The 16,949-nt window shown below is 37.6% G+C and overlaps 1 protein-coding gene across 1 annotated transcript in view; it reads right to left on the bottom strand.

Annotated features, from left to right (window-relative positions):
• Positions 1-10,142, bottom strand: part of LOC140128417 (T cell receptor alpha chain MC.7.G5-like) — a 50,595-nt gene extending 40,453 nt beyond the window's left edge. The window contains exons 1-2 of the mRNA XM_072150126.1: positions 10,073-10,142; positions 9,681-9,963 (exon numbers count right to left, since the gene is read on the bottom strand). Coding sequence (XP_072006227.1) covers positions 9,681-9,963; positions 10,073-10,118 — 329 coding nt within the window. The 5' untranslated portion in view covers positions 10,119-10,142. The remainder of the gene's footprint in view (positions 1-9,680; positions 9,964-10,072) is intronic.
• Positions 10,143-16,949: the final 6,807 nt, after the last annotated feature.

Here is a 16,949-nt window from a genome sequence, read left to right as displayed (position 1 = left end):
CATTATATGGTACGCTTTATTTTGCTGTATGATATTTTATGGTAACATAAATTGCAAACTACATTAATAATTTAATTCACTACTAAATAAATATTGGGTAATAAAGTTAGTGTAGATGGGCAGGTAATAAAGTAATAATAACATCGAAAAAATAAATTAGTTACAGTTCTCCACTTAAAGTATTATTATATATTCTTTGTATAGAATAATGAGGAAATCTAAATGTGAAGATATTTCATTGAGATTGCGGAGAAATACTTACGAGGTATTACAGATACTCGGGTCCCTGATCCAAACATATACTTGTAGTTGTTATTGTCACAGTGACACATACCATATCAATATCTACCTTGTAGTATGTATATGACCAACAAGGGATATAACTGCAGGGAAGAATAAGGCAGCTAAGATAAGTCTTTTGTTTACAATTTCAGAACTAGGGGTATATTCCATCATGTTCGTCTGGTCTACACTGTCAATTTGTTTTTCTGAAATTTGGTAGCAGATTTTTACGTAGAAATAAATAAAAAAAATAGAACTATCACGGAAGAATCCAGAAAGATGTATGTGCTGCATAACAAACTTTAACAATATCTGTAAATTAATTGTGCGACTATTAGAATTATTCTGAGGCAACACAATCTTTATATAATATCATTTGTAATAAATAATTTTAAGATAATCCTATGCAAATGCAATTGGTTTAGCTCCCAGCCTCCTCAACTTGCACTTGTTTCTTAGAGGACAACTAGATGAAATCCAATTGTCTGATCCTTATCTTCCTCTCCATTTCTTATTGGGACAGAGTAAGGAGCCATATGTTCACATTAGATAGGTGGCCATCAGCAACTTTGGCTAATGCATCTAATGGATGTGACCAGTTTACCATAAGTTACATAAATGATAACATGAAATAAATGAAAATTGCTGTTTTGCTAAATATTTAAATATAAATACCGTATATACTCGAGTATAAGCCGACCCAAGTATAAGCCAAGGCCCCTAATTTTACCACAAAAACCTGGTAAAACCTATATTTTTTTTACTCGAGTATAAGCCGAGTTTGGGGTTTCCGCACATTTTTTGTGCTGAAAAACTAGGCTTATACTCAAGTATATATGGTAGTTACCATTGAAGATAGATAGATAGATAGATAGATAGATAGATAGATAGATAGATAGATATATAGATAGATAGATAGATAGATAGATAGATAGATTGATTTACTCACTTGGATTCACAACAAAAAATTTAATTTTCATATTTCACTATACATCAATTTCTGTGATTCCAATTCATATTATATATGTCTGCCACCTGCTGGTCATTCATCCTTATAATCAGGTGCGCCTTGTAATCCGGTGCGCCTTATATATGAACCTAGACGTTTTAGCGGGCAATTATTGATGGTGCGCCTTATAATCCGGTGCACCATATAGTCTGAAAAATACGGTATCTCTAGACTATTAGTAGCTACTTACTCGTTGTCACATAAAGTCTGGTTCCACTTCCAAATACAAGTTTCTCAGCTGAACCAAGCGCAGTGATTTTACTTTCTACAGTAACCTTGTCTTATATAAGTTACTAGAAAGTCTGACATCTCTGCTCAAAGCTGTATTGTGGCACACAGAGACCCTACAATGCCTTTCTATAAACAAGAATATCTCCCAAATTTTTCATTAAAGGGTGTATTCTACAATATTCCCAAAAATCTATTTCAATTCAAATGAGCTAGGCATACAAAGGTACTTTAGGGTCTCAAATACTACTACCATGAATCTCATATTATAGCATTTTTTAGAGTAAGTCAGATTAATTTGTTTCCCAACCACAGATCAGCTCATCTAAGGGCCGTCTGTGATTTAGGGAATGTTCTTATTTGGCTCAAGGACTAATTCAACTTCTATAAGCCCATCGCTTTGGCTGTTGGTTGTTGTTCTCCACTGACTGATATGAAGCACATATCCTACGAATTGTCTATCAAAATATAAGCCATGTGACTCCTTCAGAAGATTTGTATTACATCTATAGACATAATGATTTCTTCCAATTCTACTTTCTTTACATAAAGATTTTAAGATAAAAATACACATTTAGAGAGACTATAGTTATATTAAATTATGGACTGTGCAGTGTAAAAAATATCCATTTGCTTATACTAATTTATATTGTATTTTTCTAAAAGTATTTTTAAGAACAAAATATTTTTTTTTCAATGACAAAACAATTTATTCTTGTAACTGTTCATTTGTGTTAACAGATACACTACTTACTATGTACAACTGCTAGTTTTTTTTTGTTTCCCAATATCAATCTTTTCCCAATTCTATTAGTCACTGTGAAATACCCCAGGCATTGGCCTTTTTGTATACAAATAGATAAAGTCAGCTCTAAATAGCTAAAATATGAACACTTACTGGGTAAAACAGCCAAAAGGGTTCCAAAGCCAAATATGAGCTTTTCAGCTGATCCCCCACAGTGATTTTCTCAATTACAAAAACATCAATAAACGCCATAGTAGAATCAAACAACAGAATTAATCTATTATAGGCTATACAAGTCTTCAAAATATAGAATTTTTACAATAACATCTCATTATGAATCAAACAGACTGCGTTATATTTTCGTGACATTGTACTTTTTTGCACATGGCGCCCGAGTATCACAATATGAAATCAAATACCATACAACAAGAAATATTACACCCCTTTCTCCTGTTCATTTCAATTTATAATATGTGATGGCATAATGTTTTACATAACCACTTTACTCCCAATAAAATGTAGAATAATTGAATATATATTTATGGTTCCAACCATTAGTCTCATACCTTTTCTATTCATATTGATTAAATACATTTGAAATAACTTGAAATGTTAAAAGAATATGCTAAAATCAACTGATTCATGTTTCCTAAATACATGTAAAATAAAAATATGTTCACAGTAAAGTGGTTGCTTTTTATTATAAAGCTCCAGCATGTATTTGTAGATCCAAATTTAACTTTGCAGTGTTACTTTTATATGGTGGACATTTTATAGTATAGTGGTAAGTAGTTATGTGTATTGGGACTTACTTGTTAATATAATCATTTCAGGCAAAAGAAGGTCTCTTACAGCTCACTGTGTCATACACCCATCCGAATACATAAGGGTTTATAGAAATAATGTGCATAGGAGTTTACCCACAGGTACATGAAAGAGACTGTATACTTGTCCTATTTCCCTTTTCAAAAAATCAAGGGCGGCACCAACATACTTTCACCAGCAGATGGTAATTAGATTTAATATAGAATATATATGCAAGTCCTAAAAGAAGAGTATTAAGGGAATCTGTATGAAAATTCATTCTCAGGGTTCTCAGTTCCATTTTTTAAAACAAGAAAAATAGTACAGTCAGATGTATGCCTAAAATAGATAACAGGATATCATTATAGTTCTTTTCCCGGGATTAGCTGTTGTCAGAGACAGTCTAGAAGCCCCCTGTCACATAGAAAGACACAAGTATCATACATGGTGCTTGGTAGATTGGTAATTATTTGGGATGACTGCCGCTCCCTAATGATGTTATGGGGAGGGATCATCCTCCCCAAAATGGGAGCATGCAACACACTGGAACATTTGTATCAGTTTGTGTGATAAACATATAGGTACAGGGGAGATTTACAGGCCAGATATTGTCCTGTTAATCAAGCCACCCATATCCCTCACTTCCCCTCAGCCTCAGCGTAATTAGCCTAATGGAGCTAGCAGAGTGTTACCTAACATGGCAGGTGGCCAGGCTTAAAAGGATCTCCGCAGCCGAATCATCAACATGGATCTTCTCCCATTTTGAAACAGGAGACAAAGAGTCATAAAAAAACTTAAACCAATACGTTGAAAATGGACAGTTATGGAGTTATGGTCCATTTCAGCCCAAGGACAACTACATTTTTGGATTTCTTATCATCAGGAAATACCAGTGGCCCAATTTCTGGGGCTCTAGCATCCTCGGGTCCAGGGATTTAAATATCTCTGGATAGGACCATAGCAAATAGGTCAGGTTTGGTATCAATGTGATACAGGGATTCACCCGGATCCAATGATACCCGAACCTGGACCCTACAACTTCTCCTTGAGGAACTATGGCTTCTCCAAGGTTCTGGATGTAATACCAGGTAGGAGGGTACCCTTGACCCCTCTATAATCAGACACCTCTGAGGCCACATTGTCTTTTTCTGGGAACTTATTATACAATTAAATGCAGAGGAAGTGTGGACTATCAGGTTCCATTAGGCCCACACACAAGGTAACTAACTTACTGAACTGCTGATACTTGTAGTGCTACCTTTGTATGTTTAACTCTTTTTACCTCTATATATGTGTACTGTATATATTATTTGTCCAGTGTGCCCTTAACCCCTTAACGCTGAAGCCACTTTTCACCTTCCTGACATGGCCCATTTTTTCAAATCTGCCCTGTGTCACTATAAGTGGTTATAACTTCGGAACGCTTTAACATATCCAAGTGATTTTAAAATTGTTTTCTCGTGACACATCCTACTTCAGGTTATTTGAAAAATTTTGGTGGTATGTTTTGCATTTATTTATGAGAAAATCAGATATTTGGTGAAAATTTGGAAAAATTTTTGATTTTTGAACTTCAAAATGTTCTACTTTTTCCATACATAGTCATAACCGCAAAAAAAAGGAATAACTAACATTCACTAAATGTCTTCTTTATGTGGACATGGTTTTTTATATATACTCTTATTTTTGTAGGATGTTATGGGGCTTTGAACATTAGGTGCGATTTTTCACATTTTCATAAAAAACGCAAAATCCTGCTATTGAGGGACCTGCTCAGGTTTCAAATCACTTTGAGAGACCTACATAAAAGTAAACCCCATAAATTACCCCATTATAGAAACTACACCCCTCAACGTACGTGAAACAACTTTTATGAAGTTTATTAACCCTTTAATTGTTTTACAGGGGTTAAAACAAAATCGGATGCAATTTTGAAAGTAAAATTTTTTTGGCTAAATTAATATGTTTTTCAAAAAATGTACAAATTCTCAGTGGATAAAATACCAAAACGCTCCACAAAATTTGATACCCAATCTCTTCCGTGTATAATAATACCCCATATGTGGTGGTCACCTGCTGTATGGGCACACGCCAGGGCATCGAAGGGAGCTGCGCCATTCAGAGTAGATTATGCATTGTCAATTTTTATTGGCTATACAATCTTTATTTTTTTGGCAATTTGGACAGATAAGGGCTTATTTTCTGCGACATGAGATGCACTTTACAAATACTTCATTTTAGTGGGTCATTAGCTTATTGATGAGATTTTATTAACTCTTGAATGTATGGGTGAAAAGAAAATTGTCAATTTTGGTTCACTTTCTTTTCGTATTTTTTGGGGGTCGTACACCGTACACTAAAAATATTATATTATCTTCATTCTATAGGTCACTACGATTACGGTGATACCTCATTTATATAGTTTTTCATTTATTTTTACAATTTTACTGGATAAAAACTAATATAGAGGAAATCTCATTTGTTTTTGCATCGCCATCTTTTCGGAGACGTAACTTTAATATTTTTTGGTTAACAGAGCTAGTTTAGGGCTTATTTTTTACGTGTTGAGTTGTTCTTTTCAGTGGTACCATTTTTGCGCACATAACTTTTTTTGATCACTTTTTAGAACATTTTTGTGTAGAGATTTTATGAAAAATGTACATTTTTGGAGTGTTTTTTGGGTTTTGTTTTTACGGTGTTCACCGAGCGGGTCCAATAATGTTTCTGAGTTATTGTACGGATTGTTACGGTCGCGGCGATACCAAATATGTGGTTTTTTTTGGCGATTTTGTGTTTTTTTTCACTTTATTGCATGTGTATAGGGAATATTTGTGTTTAGGGGACTCTAACTTTATTTAATTAATTATTTTTATTAAAAAATTATTTTATGTAGTGTTTTTAACATTTTTATTAACTTTTACAGGTTAGCTTGAACAAGTGATCCACTGATCACTTGTTCAAGCTCTTCTTCACATTACACAGTGTAATACAGATGTATTACACTGTGTAATGTAACACACTGAGCATGCTGCGCATGCTCAGTGTGTTACAGCCGGGTCCTGTCAGAAGGCAGGACCCGGCTCCCGGCAGGAGGATCGCGCAGCCCCGGGCACCGGCAGTCCCGGGGCTGCGATCGGAGCAGCGGACCCCCCCGGTAAGCGCCGCAGGGGGGGTCCGATTCTTATGAAATGCCCCTTGCACGCCGCGGTCAGCGCGACCGCGGCGTGTCAGGGGTTAACACCCGCGATCGGAGAAATCTCCGATCGCGGGTGTTAGAGGCAGGTGTCGGCTATAATATATAGCTGACACCTGCAGCTTCTGGCGCCGGCTCCATTCAGGAGCCGGTGCCAGAAGCATGACGTAATAGTACTGCATTTTGCGGGAACGCACCTCCCGCGATGCAGTACTATTACGTCACATGTCGGGAAGGGGTTAAGGCAAATAAATATACAATCTGAATATACAATATATACTGTGTTGCTCTTTTATCTCGATCCACGAACCCCAACAACCGTGTTTCTCTGTTAAATAAATTCTACCGGGTTTGTACCTCACCCTATATAATCCTGTTACGGAGCAGGCTTATATTAAAGGAGAACTGGTGGCAGCTTATTTGGTTTGATAAGATTCGGTTTCACTGAGGCTATTGAAAGGGGTTTTAAAGCCATTCAGGGTTGTGATTTATTGTTGTGCCATATCCAGAAGTTGTGTGGGCAACTTTAAATCATTCCTGTGCCTCTCAGAACTGTGCATTCTGGGAGTGTCTAAAAAGTGTAATTAAGTGATCTTGCATACCATTCAGAGATCCGAAATGTCACGGTTTCCTTCACAGTCCGTGAGGGCCAAAATGGGTCAGCAGCATTTGAACAGTATACTGGGTGTTACTGGGGGTCTTTTCTACATCCATTACTATAACCCAAGCCTTAACAGAATTCTTAAAGGAAACCTTCCACTGCTAATGGTAGGTATTAGCTGTAAACACCGGGCACCAGCTCAGGGTGAGCTGGTGCCGGAGCTTACCTTTGCTAGTGTTTTAAACAGCTATATCGCGGTTTAAACACATTTTGATGAACAGACCCGAAGCAGCGCCAAAGCTACCTCGGGTCCGTTCATCAAAATGTGTTTAAACCGCGATATAGCGGTTTAAAACACTAGCAAAGGTAAGCTCCGGCACCAGCTCACCCTGAGCTGGTGCCCGGTGTTTACAGCTAATACCTACCATTAGCAGTGGTAGGTTTCCTTTAAAGGAAACCTACCACTTGTAGTGGCAGGTTTCCGATGGCAATACCGAGCACCAGCTCAGGGTGAGCTGGTGCCGGAGCTTATTTTAGTTAGTGTTTTAAACCGCGGTATCGGGGTTTAAAACACTTTTTAAACTTTATAGCCGGCGCAGGCAGGTACGCGCTCGGCGCTTACCGCGCGCGCGGCTACATAGGAAGTGAATGAGAGCTGCGCGCATGGTAAGCGCCGAGCGCGTACCTCCATGCGCCGGCTATAAAGTTTAAAAAGTGTTTTAAACCGCGATACCACGGTTTAAAACACTAACTAAAGTAAGCTCCGGCACCAGCTCGCCCTGAGCTGGTGCTCGGTATTGCCATCGGAAACCTGCCACTTCAAGTGGTAGGTTTCCTTTAAGTTTGGGTCCAACTGAGTTCAGAGGAAGTCCACTCATTCCTACTCTGCCACCTTTGAAAAGTCTCAAAAAAGAGGCATAGTGTAGGACAGAAGAGCAGTGCCATCATAAATTTTCTAAATGTAAAAATGGAAAGGATAACCATGACCATTTGTTAATTTGACTTCTATATTTACTGACTCCCCCATATTGATCTCCCCAGCTAAAATGCAAGTGTAATAAAGTGATAAAGTTTATACATAGAATGCCAACTTGCCCAATCCTTATCCCCCATATTTGTCATTGTAGAAGAGTCATGGAAAAGTTGAGAGGCCCAATACATATTAGATTGGAGGTTAAGGCTTGAAAAAGGATCCTGAACAGGGTCTGAAATGTTGCACTTGGGTAAATAAAGCTCCCATCCGTTTTTCTCATATTCACTTTGGAGTGCAGTCTCATTTTTCTTTGGAGTACAATTGCCTGGTGTGTCAAGACCATTTTTGGGGTTTGCACTCACAAAATGTTTCTGCTATTGCTATGGTGCTGCTGGATTTCTAACTTTAGATCTATATTATTATATTATATATTATATACTTTATTAGGTACACCATGCTAGTAACGGGTTGGACCCCCTTTTGCCTTCAGAACTGCCTCAATTCTTCGTAGCATAGATTCAACAAGGTGCTGGAAGCATTCCTCAGAGATTTTGGTCCATATTGACATGATGGCATCACACAGTTGCCGCAGATTTGTCGGCTGTACATCCATGATGCGGATCTCCCATTCCACCAAATCCCAAAGATGCTCTATTGGATTGAGATCTGGTGACTGTGGAGGCCATTTGAGTGCAGTGAACTCATTGTCATGTTCAAGAAACCAGTCTGAGATGATTCCAGCTTTATGACATGGCGCATTATCCTGCTGAAAGTAGCCATCAGATGTTGGGTACATTGAGGTCATAAAGGGATGGACATGGTCAGCAACAATACTCAGGTAGGCTGTGGTGTTGCAACGATGCTCAATTGGTACCAAGGGGCCCAAAGAGTGTTAAGAAAATATTCCCCACACCATGACACCACCAGCCTGAAACGTTGATACAAGGCAGGATGGATCCATGCTTTCATGTTGTTGACACCAAATTCTGACCCTACCATCCGAATGTTGCAGCAGAAATCGAGACTCATCAGACCAGGCAACGTTTTTCCAATCTTCTACTGTCCAATTTCGATGAGCTTGTGCAAATTGTAGCCTCAGTTTCCTGTTCTTAGCTGAAAGGAGTGGCACCCGGTGTGGTCTTCTGCTGCTGTAGCCCATCTACCTCAAAGTTCGACGTACTGTGCATTCAGAGATGCTCTTCTGCCTACCTTGGTTGTAACGGGTGGCGATTTGAGTCACTGTTGCCTTTCTATCAGCTCGAACCAGTCTGCCCATTCTCCTCTGACCTCTGGCATCAACAAGGCATTTCTGCCCACAGAACTGCCGCTCACTGGATGTTTTTTCTTTTTCGGACCATTCTCTGTAAACCCTAGAGATGGTTGTGTGTGAAAATCCCAGTAGATCAGCAGTTTCTGAAATACTCAGACCAGCCCTTCTGGCACCAACAACCATGCCACGTTCAAAGACACTCAAATCACCTTTCTTCCCCATACTGATGCTCGGTTTGAAATGCAGGAGATTGTCTTGACCATGTCTACATGCCTAAATGCACTGAGTTGCCGCCATGTGATTGGCTGATTAGAAATTAAGTGTTAATGAGCAGTTGGACAGGTGTACCTAATAAAGTGGCCGGTGAGTGTATATATATATATATGAGAATATGAAAAACAGTGCATGTAAAAGTAATTAATATTGTGATGTGTAATATTGACTATAACACACAAACTACACAAGCTTTATATTCTAGTGGAGTATGTTACAGGTTTATTCTGAATGTCTCTATAAAAGAGGTCATGGTATCACGCAGTTATGTGACAGGTGAGATATGGACTATATTCACTGTGTCACTCGCAGCACAGAAGTATAGACCAGAATCAGTCAGTTCGGCTTGAGTTTTACTCATGTGGAATGATTCTGTACTTCTATCATGTTTGGCTGTAAATCCATTTTGCTCTTCATTTTGCAAGTCTTTTAAAAGAGGTACTGGGGCTTTGCCAGGATACTGCACATACCAGAAAAGATTAGGGTAGCCAGAAGCCTTATATGTACATTCCAGGAGTACAGGAGCTCCTTGAAGAACGAGCTGCGGATCAGATGTCTGGTTTATAGATTGCGCGTTATTGCCCACTGTTAATATAAGAGATTTTATAAACATTGAAATCATTTTTCCAATATTCTCATAATTGTATCTCTGTAAACAATATTCCAGATTATATATGTTTGTGAAGTATCATACCTACTAGAAATATCCCAGAGAGGATAATTGTAATGATGACATCCATGCTTCAGTTATCTGTGCATCTATGGTGCTTTAGGTATATATATTTTCTTAAGGTAGCACTGGTAAGGGTAGAGATAGATTTTTGTTTTAATCTGGACCACATCCTGTCTACCCCTCCTACTGCATTTACATATCATACACTAACTCCATGGAAGAAGCATCAGATGACTTTGGTACAGGTTTCACTTAGTTAACCTTTTAAGGAAGCAGCACTTTTTCATGTTTGACTTTTTCACTCCCCACATTTCAGAAGCCATAGGTTGTGTAATTTTTCTATTTACTGGGCTAAATAATGGCTTTTCTAATACTAATCATATTGTACCTGGGATTGGCACCATTTAATATTCCATACAATCTGCTTGAAAGCTGGAAAAAAAATTCCAAGTGCTGTGAAATTGACAATAATGTGCAGCTTTCTTATGGGCTTTTACTGTGTGGTCCAAATACACATCTTCTAAATTCTTTGGGTCAATACTTTTATGGAGATACCAAATGTATATAGGTTTCTTACATTGTAATGACTATTAAATAATACTTTTTTTCTTCATATTGTCATTTTCTGACACCTGCATTCTTTTTGTTATTCTTCAAGTATGAAGTTGTATGAAGTGACATTTTTTTGGGACAGACTGACATTTTCATCAATACCATTTTTGGAACTATCCAACCATTTGCTCAATATTTTCTGTTAGTTTGTTCACCATGCAGAATAATTATTTTTATTTTAAAGATACGGAATTTTGGTGGGTGAGGTTGTCTAATCTGCAGTTGTGTTTATGATTATGATTTTATTTGTGTGTTTATTGTTATGTACCTTCTAGGTAAAGGGAGGTCATTTGGATTATTTTTTTTTGGCCCCCCTCCCCTTGAAACCTAGGGGGCTAAACTCTCATACACTGTAGTGCAATACAATTGTGTATTTACTGTCTCACTATGACAAGGGGCTTCAAACTGTGTTCTATACAACTGATTGGCGCAATCTATCACTATCTATCATGCAATGTGCTGGGACTTTGGAAAAGAATTCCACGTGCAGTGAAACATTATAAAAAAATGCATTGCACCATTTTTTGTGTGATCTATCATTTTGTCTTTCCAAAATGACACCTCACTTTTATGCTTTATGTCATTAAGATCACAGAGATACCAAATTTATATATTATTTTACTATGTTTTAATACTTTTAAAAAATGTTAATCTTTGTTTTGCCATATTCTGAGGCCAAGAACTGTATCATACGGTGGTGCACAGACCTGGGTAAGGTTTCACTTTTTGCAAGACAAGCTGATGTTTTTAAATATACTGCACAAAAGGAAGAGAACAGAGTTGCATTCTTTTTAAATCTTCTATTTTTGGGGACCTATGTGTTTTAGGTCTTTTATTATTCCAATTTTGCAAATTGGAAAAAAGTGACAATTTGGACACTACAGGGTTCAAAGCCAAGAATAATTTTTTAAATTATGATAGATTGGGCATTTTAGGATCCTGGGATACCTAACATGTTTATTTTTTTTTTACTTTTATGTTTTTTTTATATGTTAATTTTTTATGGGAAAGGAGGGTAATTTGAACTTTTAGGTTTTAAATATTTTTAATTTTAACGGTTAACACATGCGAGTGGTACCAGCACTGATCACTCATATTAGTAGTGTGTGTTTGCAGCATCCATACACCCCTTTCTGTAGGAGACAGTAAAATATCCATTTAAGGAAACAGTTTGCTAAAAATGGAAAATGGTACAAATCTTGTTGTCTTCTACTGTTTCTTTCTTTAGAAAGAAAGACTACTAGGCGCAGTTATGTGACAGGCAAGCTATGTGCCTTATTCACTGTGTCACCCACAACACAGAAATATAGACCAGAATCTCTCACTTCAGCTTGAGCTTTTCTAATGTGGAATGATTCTGTATTTTTTTCATGTTTGGCTGTAAATCCATTGTCTTCTTCTTTTCGTGTATCTTGTAAAAACAGAACCGGAGCTTTACCAGGATACTGCACATACCAGGAAAGATAAGGGTATCCAGAAGTCTTATATGTACATTCTAGGAGTATAGGAGCTCCTTCAAGGATGGGCTGTGGAGCTGATGTCTGGTTTATAGACTGTGCATTATTTCCCCCTGGAAATATAAGACATTCATTGACCTTGAAGTACAGTATATGAAAAGCATTCAATGGGATGGAATACATTATTACCAAAGCCATAATTATTACTGACCAGAATATACATATAATTATCCTGTATTTGGATACCAGAGTGCTGATTATAATCTGGATACTCTATGTATGTAAATGATCATACCTAGTAAAAGAATCCCAGAAAGGATAAATGTGAAGATGACATCCATGCTTCAGTAATCTAAAACTCTGCTCTATGCCATGAAGGTTTCTCTATTTTTTCTGAAAGTCGCACTGTGAGAGGTTAGAGAACCATCTTTCAAGTAATGTGAATCAGCTCATGTCTACTCCTCCTTCTAGCCTAGATATGTGAGCAAACTCCATATATAGAAGAAGCCTCTGATGACATTTAGTTACTTGTCATTGATGTCATTGATCTTTAATTGAACTCAAGCTGAGATGATGATGAGAACTACTGAACAACCAAAGAGCACAGAATTATAGATAATTATAGAGCCAGGTTATGACAACTTTTACTGTGAACAAAACTCCACTTATGCTGTGATATGTTTACATAAAATGTATTGTTCTTTTTCCCATTATAAAATTTGTGTATGGCAATTATTATTCTCTGCCTCTGAGGTTCTGCCTCTGATGCTGAGGTTCCCTGAACTGCTGTGTGGAGACTAGGTGCTATGATGTCTCCTTTACACTGCACATTGGAGAAACTGATCCTCTAATCATTTTTCTCTGGTACACACTTGCAGAGGGGAGCAGTATGGAGGACATCAAATGGTAGTACAATGGTAGTACAGATCATGTTTTGCTGCGATTTCAGCACTGAGGTGAGAAAGAAAACTCACTCGAGTCTTCAGCAGTATATTTATCCATGCGTCCTTGCTTTTCTAAAGCTTCTCCTCTCCCCTTATAGATTTGCAGCTTTGAAAGTAGATGTACTTTTGCCAATGATCATTTCATTTTCCTCTGGATTGAGCTAATTTAAAATGAAAGCATCATTAGCTCAAGCTGAAAATTCCACAGAGAACATATGGGGGGTGGGGGTGGGGGGTAATTTATCTTATCTTTGTTTGTTTTGGCTAGTGTTTGTCTGTCTTTTATGAACTTCACTTTTTCCTTGTGTCAAATGATTTTTTTTCAGATCTCTTTTTGAGAAATTTGTTACAAAGGTCTCAAAAATATCGCACAAATGTCTCAAGTCACTTCTGTCCATTTTCTAAGTTTTCCTTAAGTATTCGGGCCCATAACAACTTTTCATTTTGGGTTCCAATGTTATTAGCGACTTTCCTGGCATTGTTTGTCCATAGACTGAATTTTGGTTGCAGTTGGTTACATTTTCTAATTTGAAGTATGTGCCTTTGTAATTCTAACGATGACGAGTCAGACTTTTTGTAATGTATATTATATGTATGTTACAGATGAGCAGTAAAATGCACTTGGGTGAAGGCCGGGTCTTTATTATCATTAGTTGTATCAAGCGCTTTCTGCCATCCAGTGTTTACTCAGAATATTACACTTCAAAAAATATTTAGTCACCACAGGTTTTTTTTGTCTCAGAAATAATATGCTCCATCACTATGTTGTATTTAACCATATATACCTTCCAAAGTTTTCTACGTTTTGATATAAATTATAATTTTAGCAGTAACTGTACACTGCCTAAACTAATGAAGGGGTTATCTTCTCTTTAACCACTTGCTTACTAGGCTCTTTTCAAATTCCCCTCTTTCCAATCTTTCCACAAGCCATATGTTGTTTTCCATGTTGGGGCTTGTTATTAGTAGGACAAATTGTAATACCTGGTGGCACCATTTTAGATTTTGTTCAGTGTACAGAAAAGCTGGGAAAAATTCCAAATTATGGTAGAATTTTCCTACAGACTTCGTTTTTACATCTTTTCTCGTGCGATCCAAATGGCATATCCCTTTTATTTATTAGATCATCACAAAGATACAAAAAATCGGCTGCCCCTTACGACGTCACAGGGGGGTCAATGCTCTGCAGTTATTTAGGTACCCTGGTACCTGGTAAATTAAATTGTTTTTATATCTGTAATGTTAATTGGTATCTTTTGGTGTATTTTTTTTTGTAATAATAACTGTTTTTCGGATAAATGTATTTTTTGCTGTTTTTCTGACATATCTCTATCTATAGCTCTATCATTTATAACAATAATGGGTGTTGGATACATTCATTATTATTATCTTTTGAAATCCCCCCCCCCCTTTCTCATTGGGTACAGTGGGGCACAAGTAACAAACTTTTTCTTTTTCTTTACTTTTAGTGACTTTTCATGGTCCTCATTTTCGTCAGGTTTCCTGTCTTTTCTGGGATCACGCCGGGGATTGCGTCACACATGATCGGATTTTGGCGCATCGCACCACCAAGAGATCAGGAGGCGGGCCGCCGGACGATCTGACGAATTCGGACTAAGCGCGGGATTTAACATTTAAATTTGTGTCGCATCCAATGCACTTACGTACACCGGGAACAAGATTGTGAACTCCAACAGACCTGATTAGGGAAGCGACACAAGCAGGAAATTGGGCACACAATCTTCTTGAATCACGGCAGATGTGCATTCTGGCGGACATTCCGGATCGGTAGGTAAATGAGCTGTATTATCTTTATTCTATGCATCACTACGATTACGGTGTTAGCTCATTTATATAGTTTTTTATATATTTTTAAAAGAAGAAGAAAACCTACTATAGAGGAAATCTCATTTATTTTCATATCGCCATGTTTCAGAGACATAACTTTCATATTTTTTGGTTGACAGAGCTGATTTAAGGCTTATTTTTTATGTATTGAGTTGTCCTTTTAAGTGGTACCATTTTGGCGCACATAACTTTTTTTGATTACTTTTTGGAACATTTTTGTGAATGGATTTTATGAAAAATTTAAATTTTTTGTCAAGTTTTTGGGTTTTGTTTTTACAGCATTCACCGAGCAGGTCTAATAATGTTACTCATTTATTGTACGAATTGTTGCGAATGTGGCAATAACAATAATGTGGGGTTTTTTTTCATGATTTTGTGTTTTTTGTTCTTTATTAGGTATGCAAAGGGAATGTTGGTTGTAAGGGGTTAACGCCGGCGATCAGAGGAAACGCCGATCGCGGGTGTTAGCAGCGGGTGTCGGCTATAATATACAGCTGACACCCGCAGCTCCTGGCACTGGCGTCGTTTGGCAGCCGCTTGTGAGGTAAGTGGTTAAAAAATTCTCAAAAAAGTCCAAAATTTTGATGAAAATTTAAGGCTGCCCTTGATAAGGCATATAAATTAGCTTTGAAATGATTGCGACTTTTGGAGATTTACTAAAGACCAAAAGCCAACAATGTGGATTTATCACATTGTTTGTTTTACTTTTCCTTTGTGTTTTTTTTCCCACCTTTTCACCTACTCAGCAAAGTTTGGCAGTGACTTAGGCCCCTTCCACACTAGCGTTGCATTTCACGTCAGGGTGCAATGCGTGAAAAACTGACGTTTTTGGCTGCGTTTTTGTTCCATTTTTCCTTGGAGTAATTAGCGTTTTTGCGTTTTTCATGCGCGTGTTGTTAGCTTTTTTTTTGCGTTTTCGGCACGTTTTTTACGCACGAGTCAATGGGAGACTCGAGCATTTTTCAAAGGGACCATGGTTTGGGATTAAAATGTGTTATTTAATTGAAAAATAATGTCTTCTGATAAGTTGCAAACATCTGCGATCTATTCTTCACTGTTCCCCGTGTATATTATCTCCCGACAAGTTAGCAGATGTGAAGAACAGTGAAGAATAGAATAAAAACAGTGAACACAGTGAACACAGGATCATTTAAGAGAAAAACATGTGTGTGAAGAACACATTGCAGATGTTTCACACATATATATTGTTCTTCACATGCTATTTTGTTCGCACCGTTCCGCGCGTATCTCCCGACAAGTAAGCAGATGTGCCGAACATCTGTAATCTATTCTGCACTGTGTTTTTCTCTTAAATGATCCTGTGTTCACTGTGTTCACTGTGTTCACTGTTTTTATTCTATTCTTCACTGTTCTTCATTGTGTTTTTTTAATTAAATGATCGTTCTCGAGCAGGGGAAATACTGTTATTCTGGTCACCTAGCAACCCTTACGTTTAAAACGCATTGCACTCGCATTGCACTTGCAATGATTGCGAGTGCATTGCGTTCTTGATGCATCTCCATAGACTTGAATGGGGCGGGAAAAACGCGCGTGACACGCAAAAGTAGAGCATGCTGCGATTTTGACGCGCGTGAAAACGAACGCAAGCACGCGCGTGAAAACCAACGCTAATGAAGAAAGACCCATTGGATACAATGGGACAGAGTGCAATGCAAGTTCTGCGCGTCAAATGCACGCGCAGAACTCGCGCGTGAAAAACGCCAGTGTGGAAGGGGCCTTAGTTTTCCAGTTTTCATACGGTTTATCTTGGCAATTTAGATGTTGATGTCTACAAAAATTGTAAATTAATGAATATCTTAAAAAAAAGTCACAAAACTCTTATGCCAGATTGACTCCTCTAAACCAAGGCCACCTGCACACAATGCATATTTTGAATGAATTTTAGGAAGGTGTGGGATTTATTTAAAACCCTTCCTTATGCTGTGTAAAAAATGTTAATCCACATTGAGCTCTGCCACAGTAAAAACACAGCATAAAATTGTAACCCTCTACAACAGTTAAATGGCCGCCTAGATG

The sequence above is a fragment of the Engystomops pustulosus genome, chromosome 1 (assembly GCF_040894005.1).
Source record: "Engystomops pustulosus chromosome 1, aEngPut4.maternal, whole genome shotgun sequence".
In the NCBI taxonomy this organism is placed as follows: Eukaryota; Metazoa; Chordata; class Amphibia; order Anura; family Leptodactylidae; genus Engystomops; species Engystomops pustulosus.
Note: the sequence above shows the minus strand (reverse complement) of the source record. Positions and strands in the feature narration are given on the sequence as shown.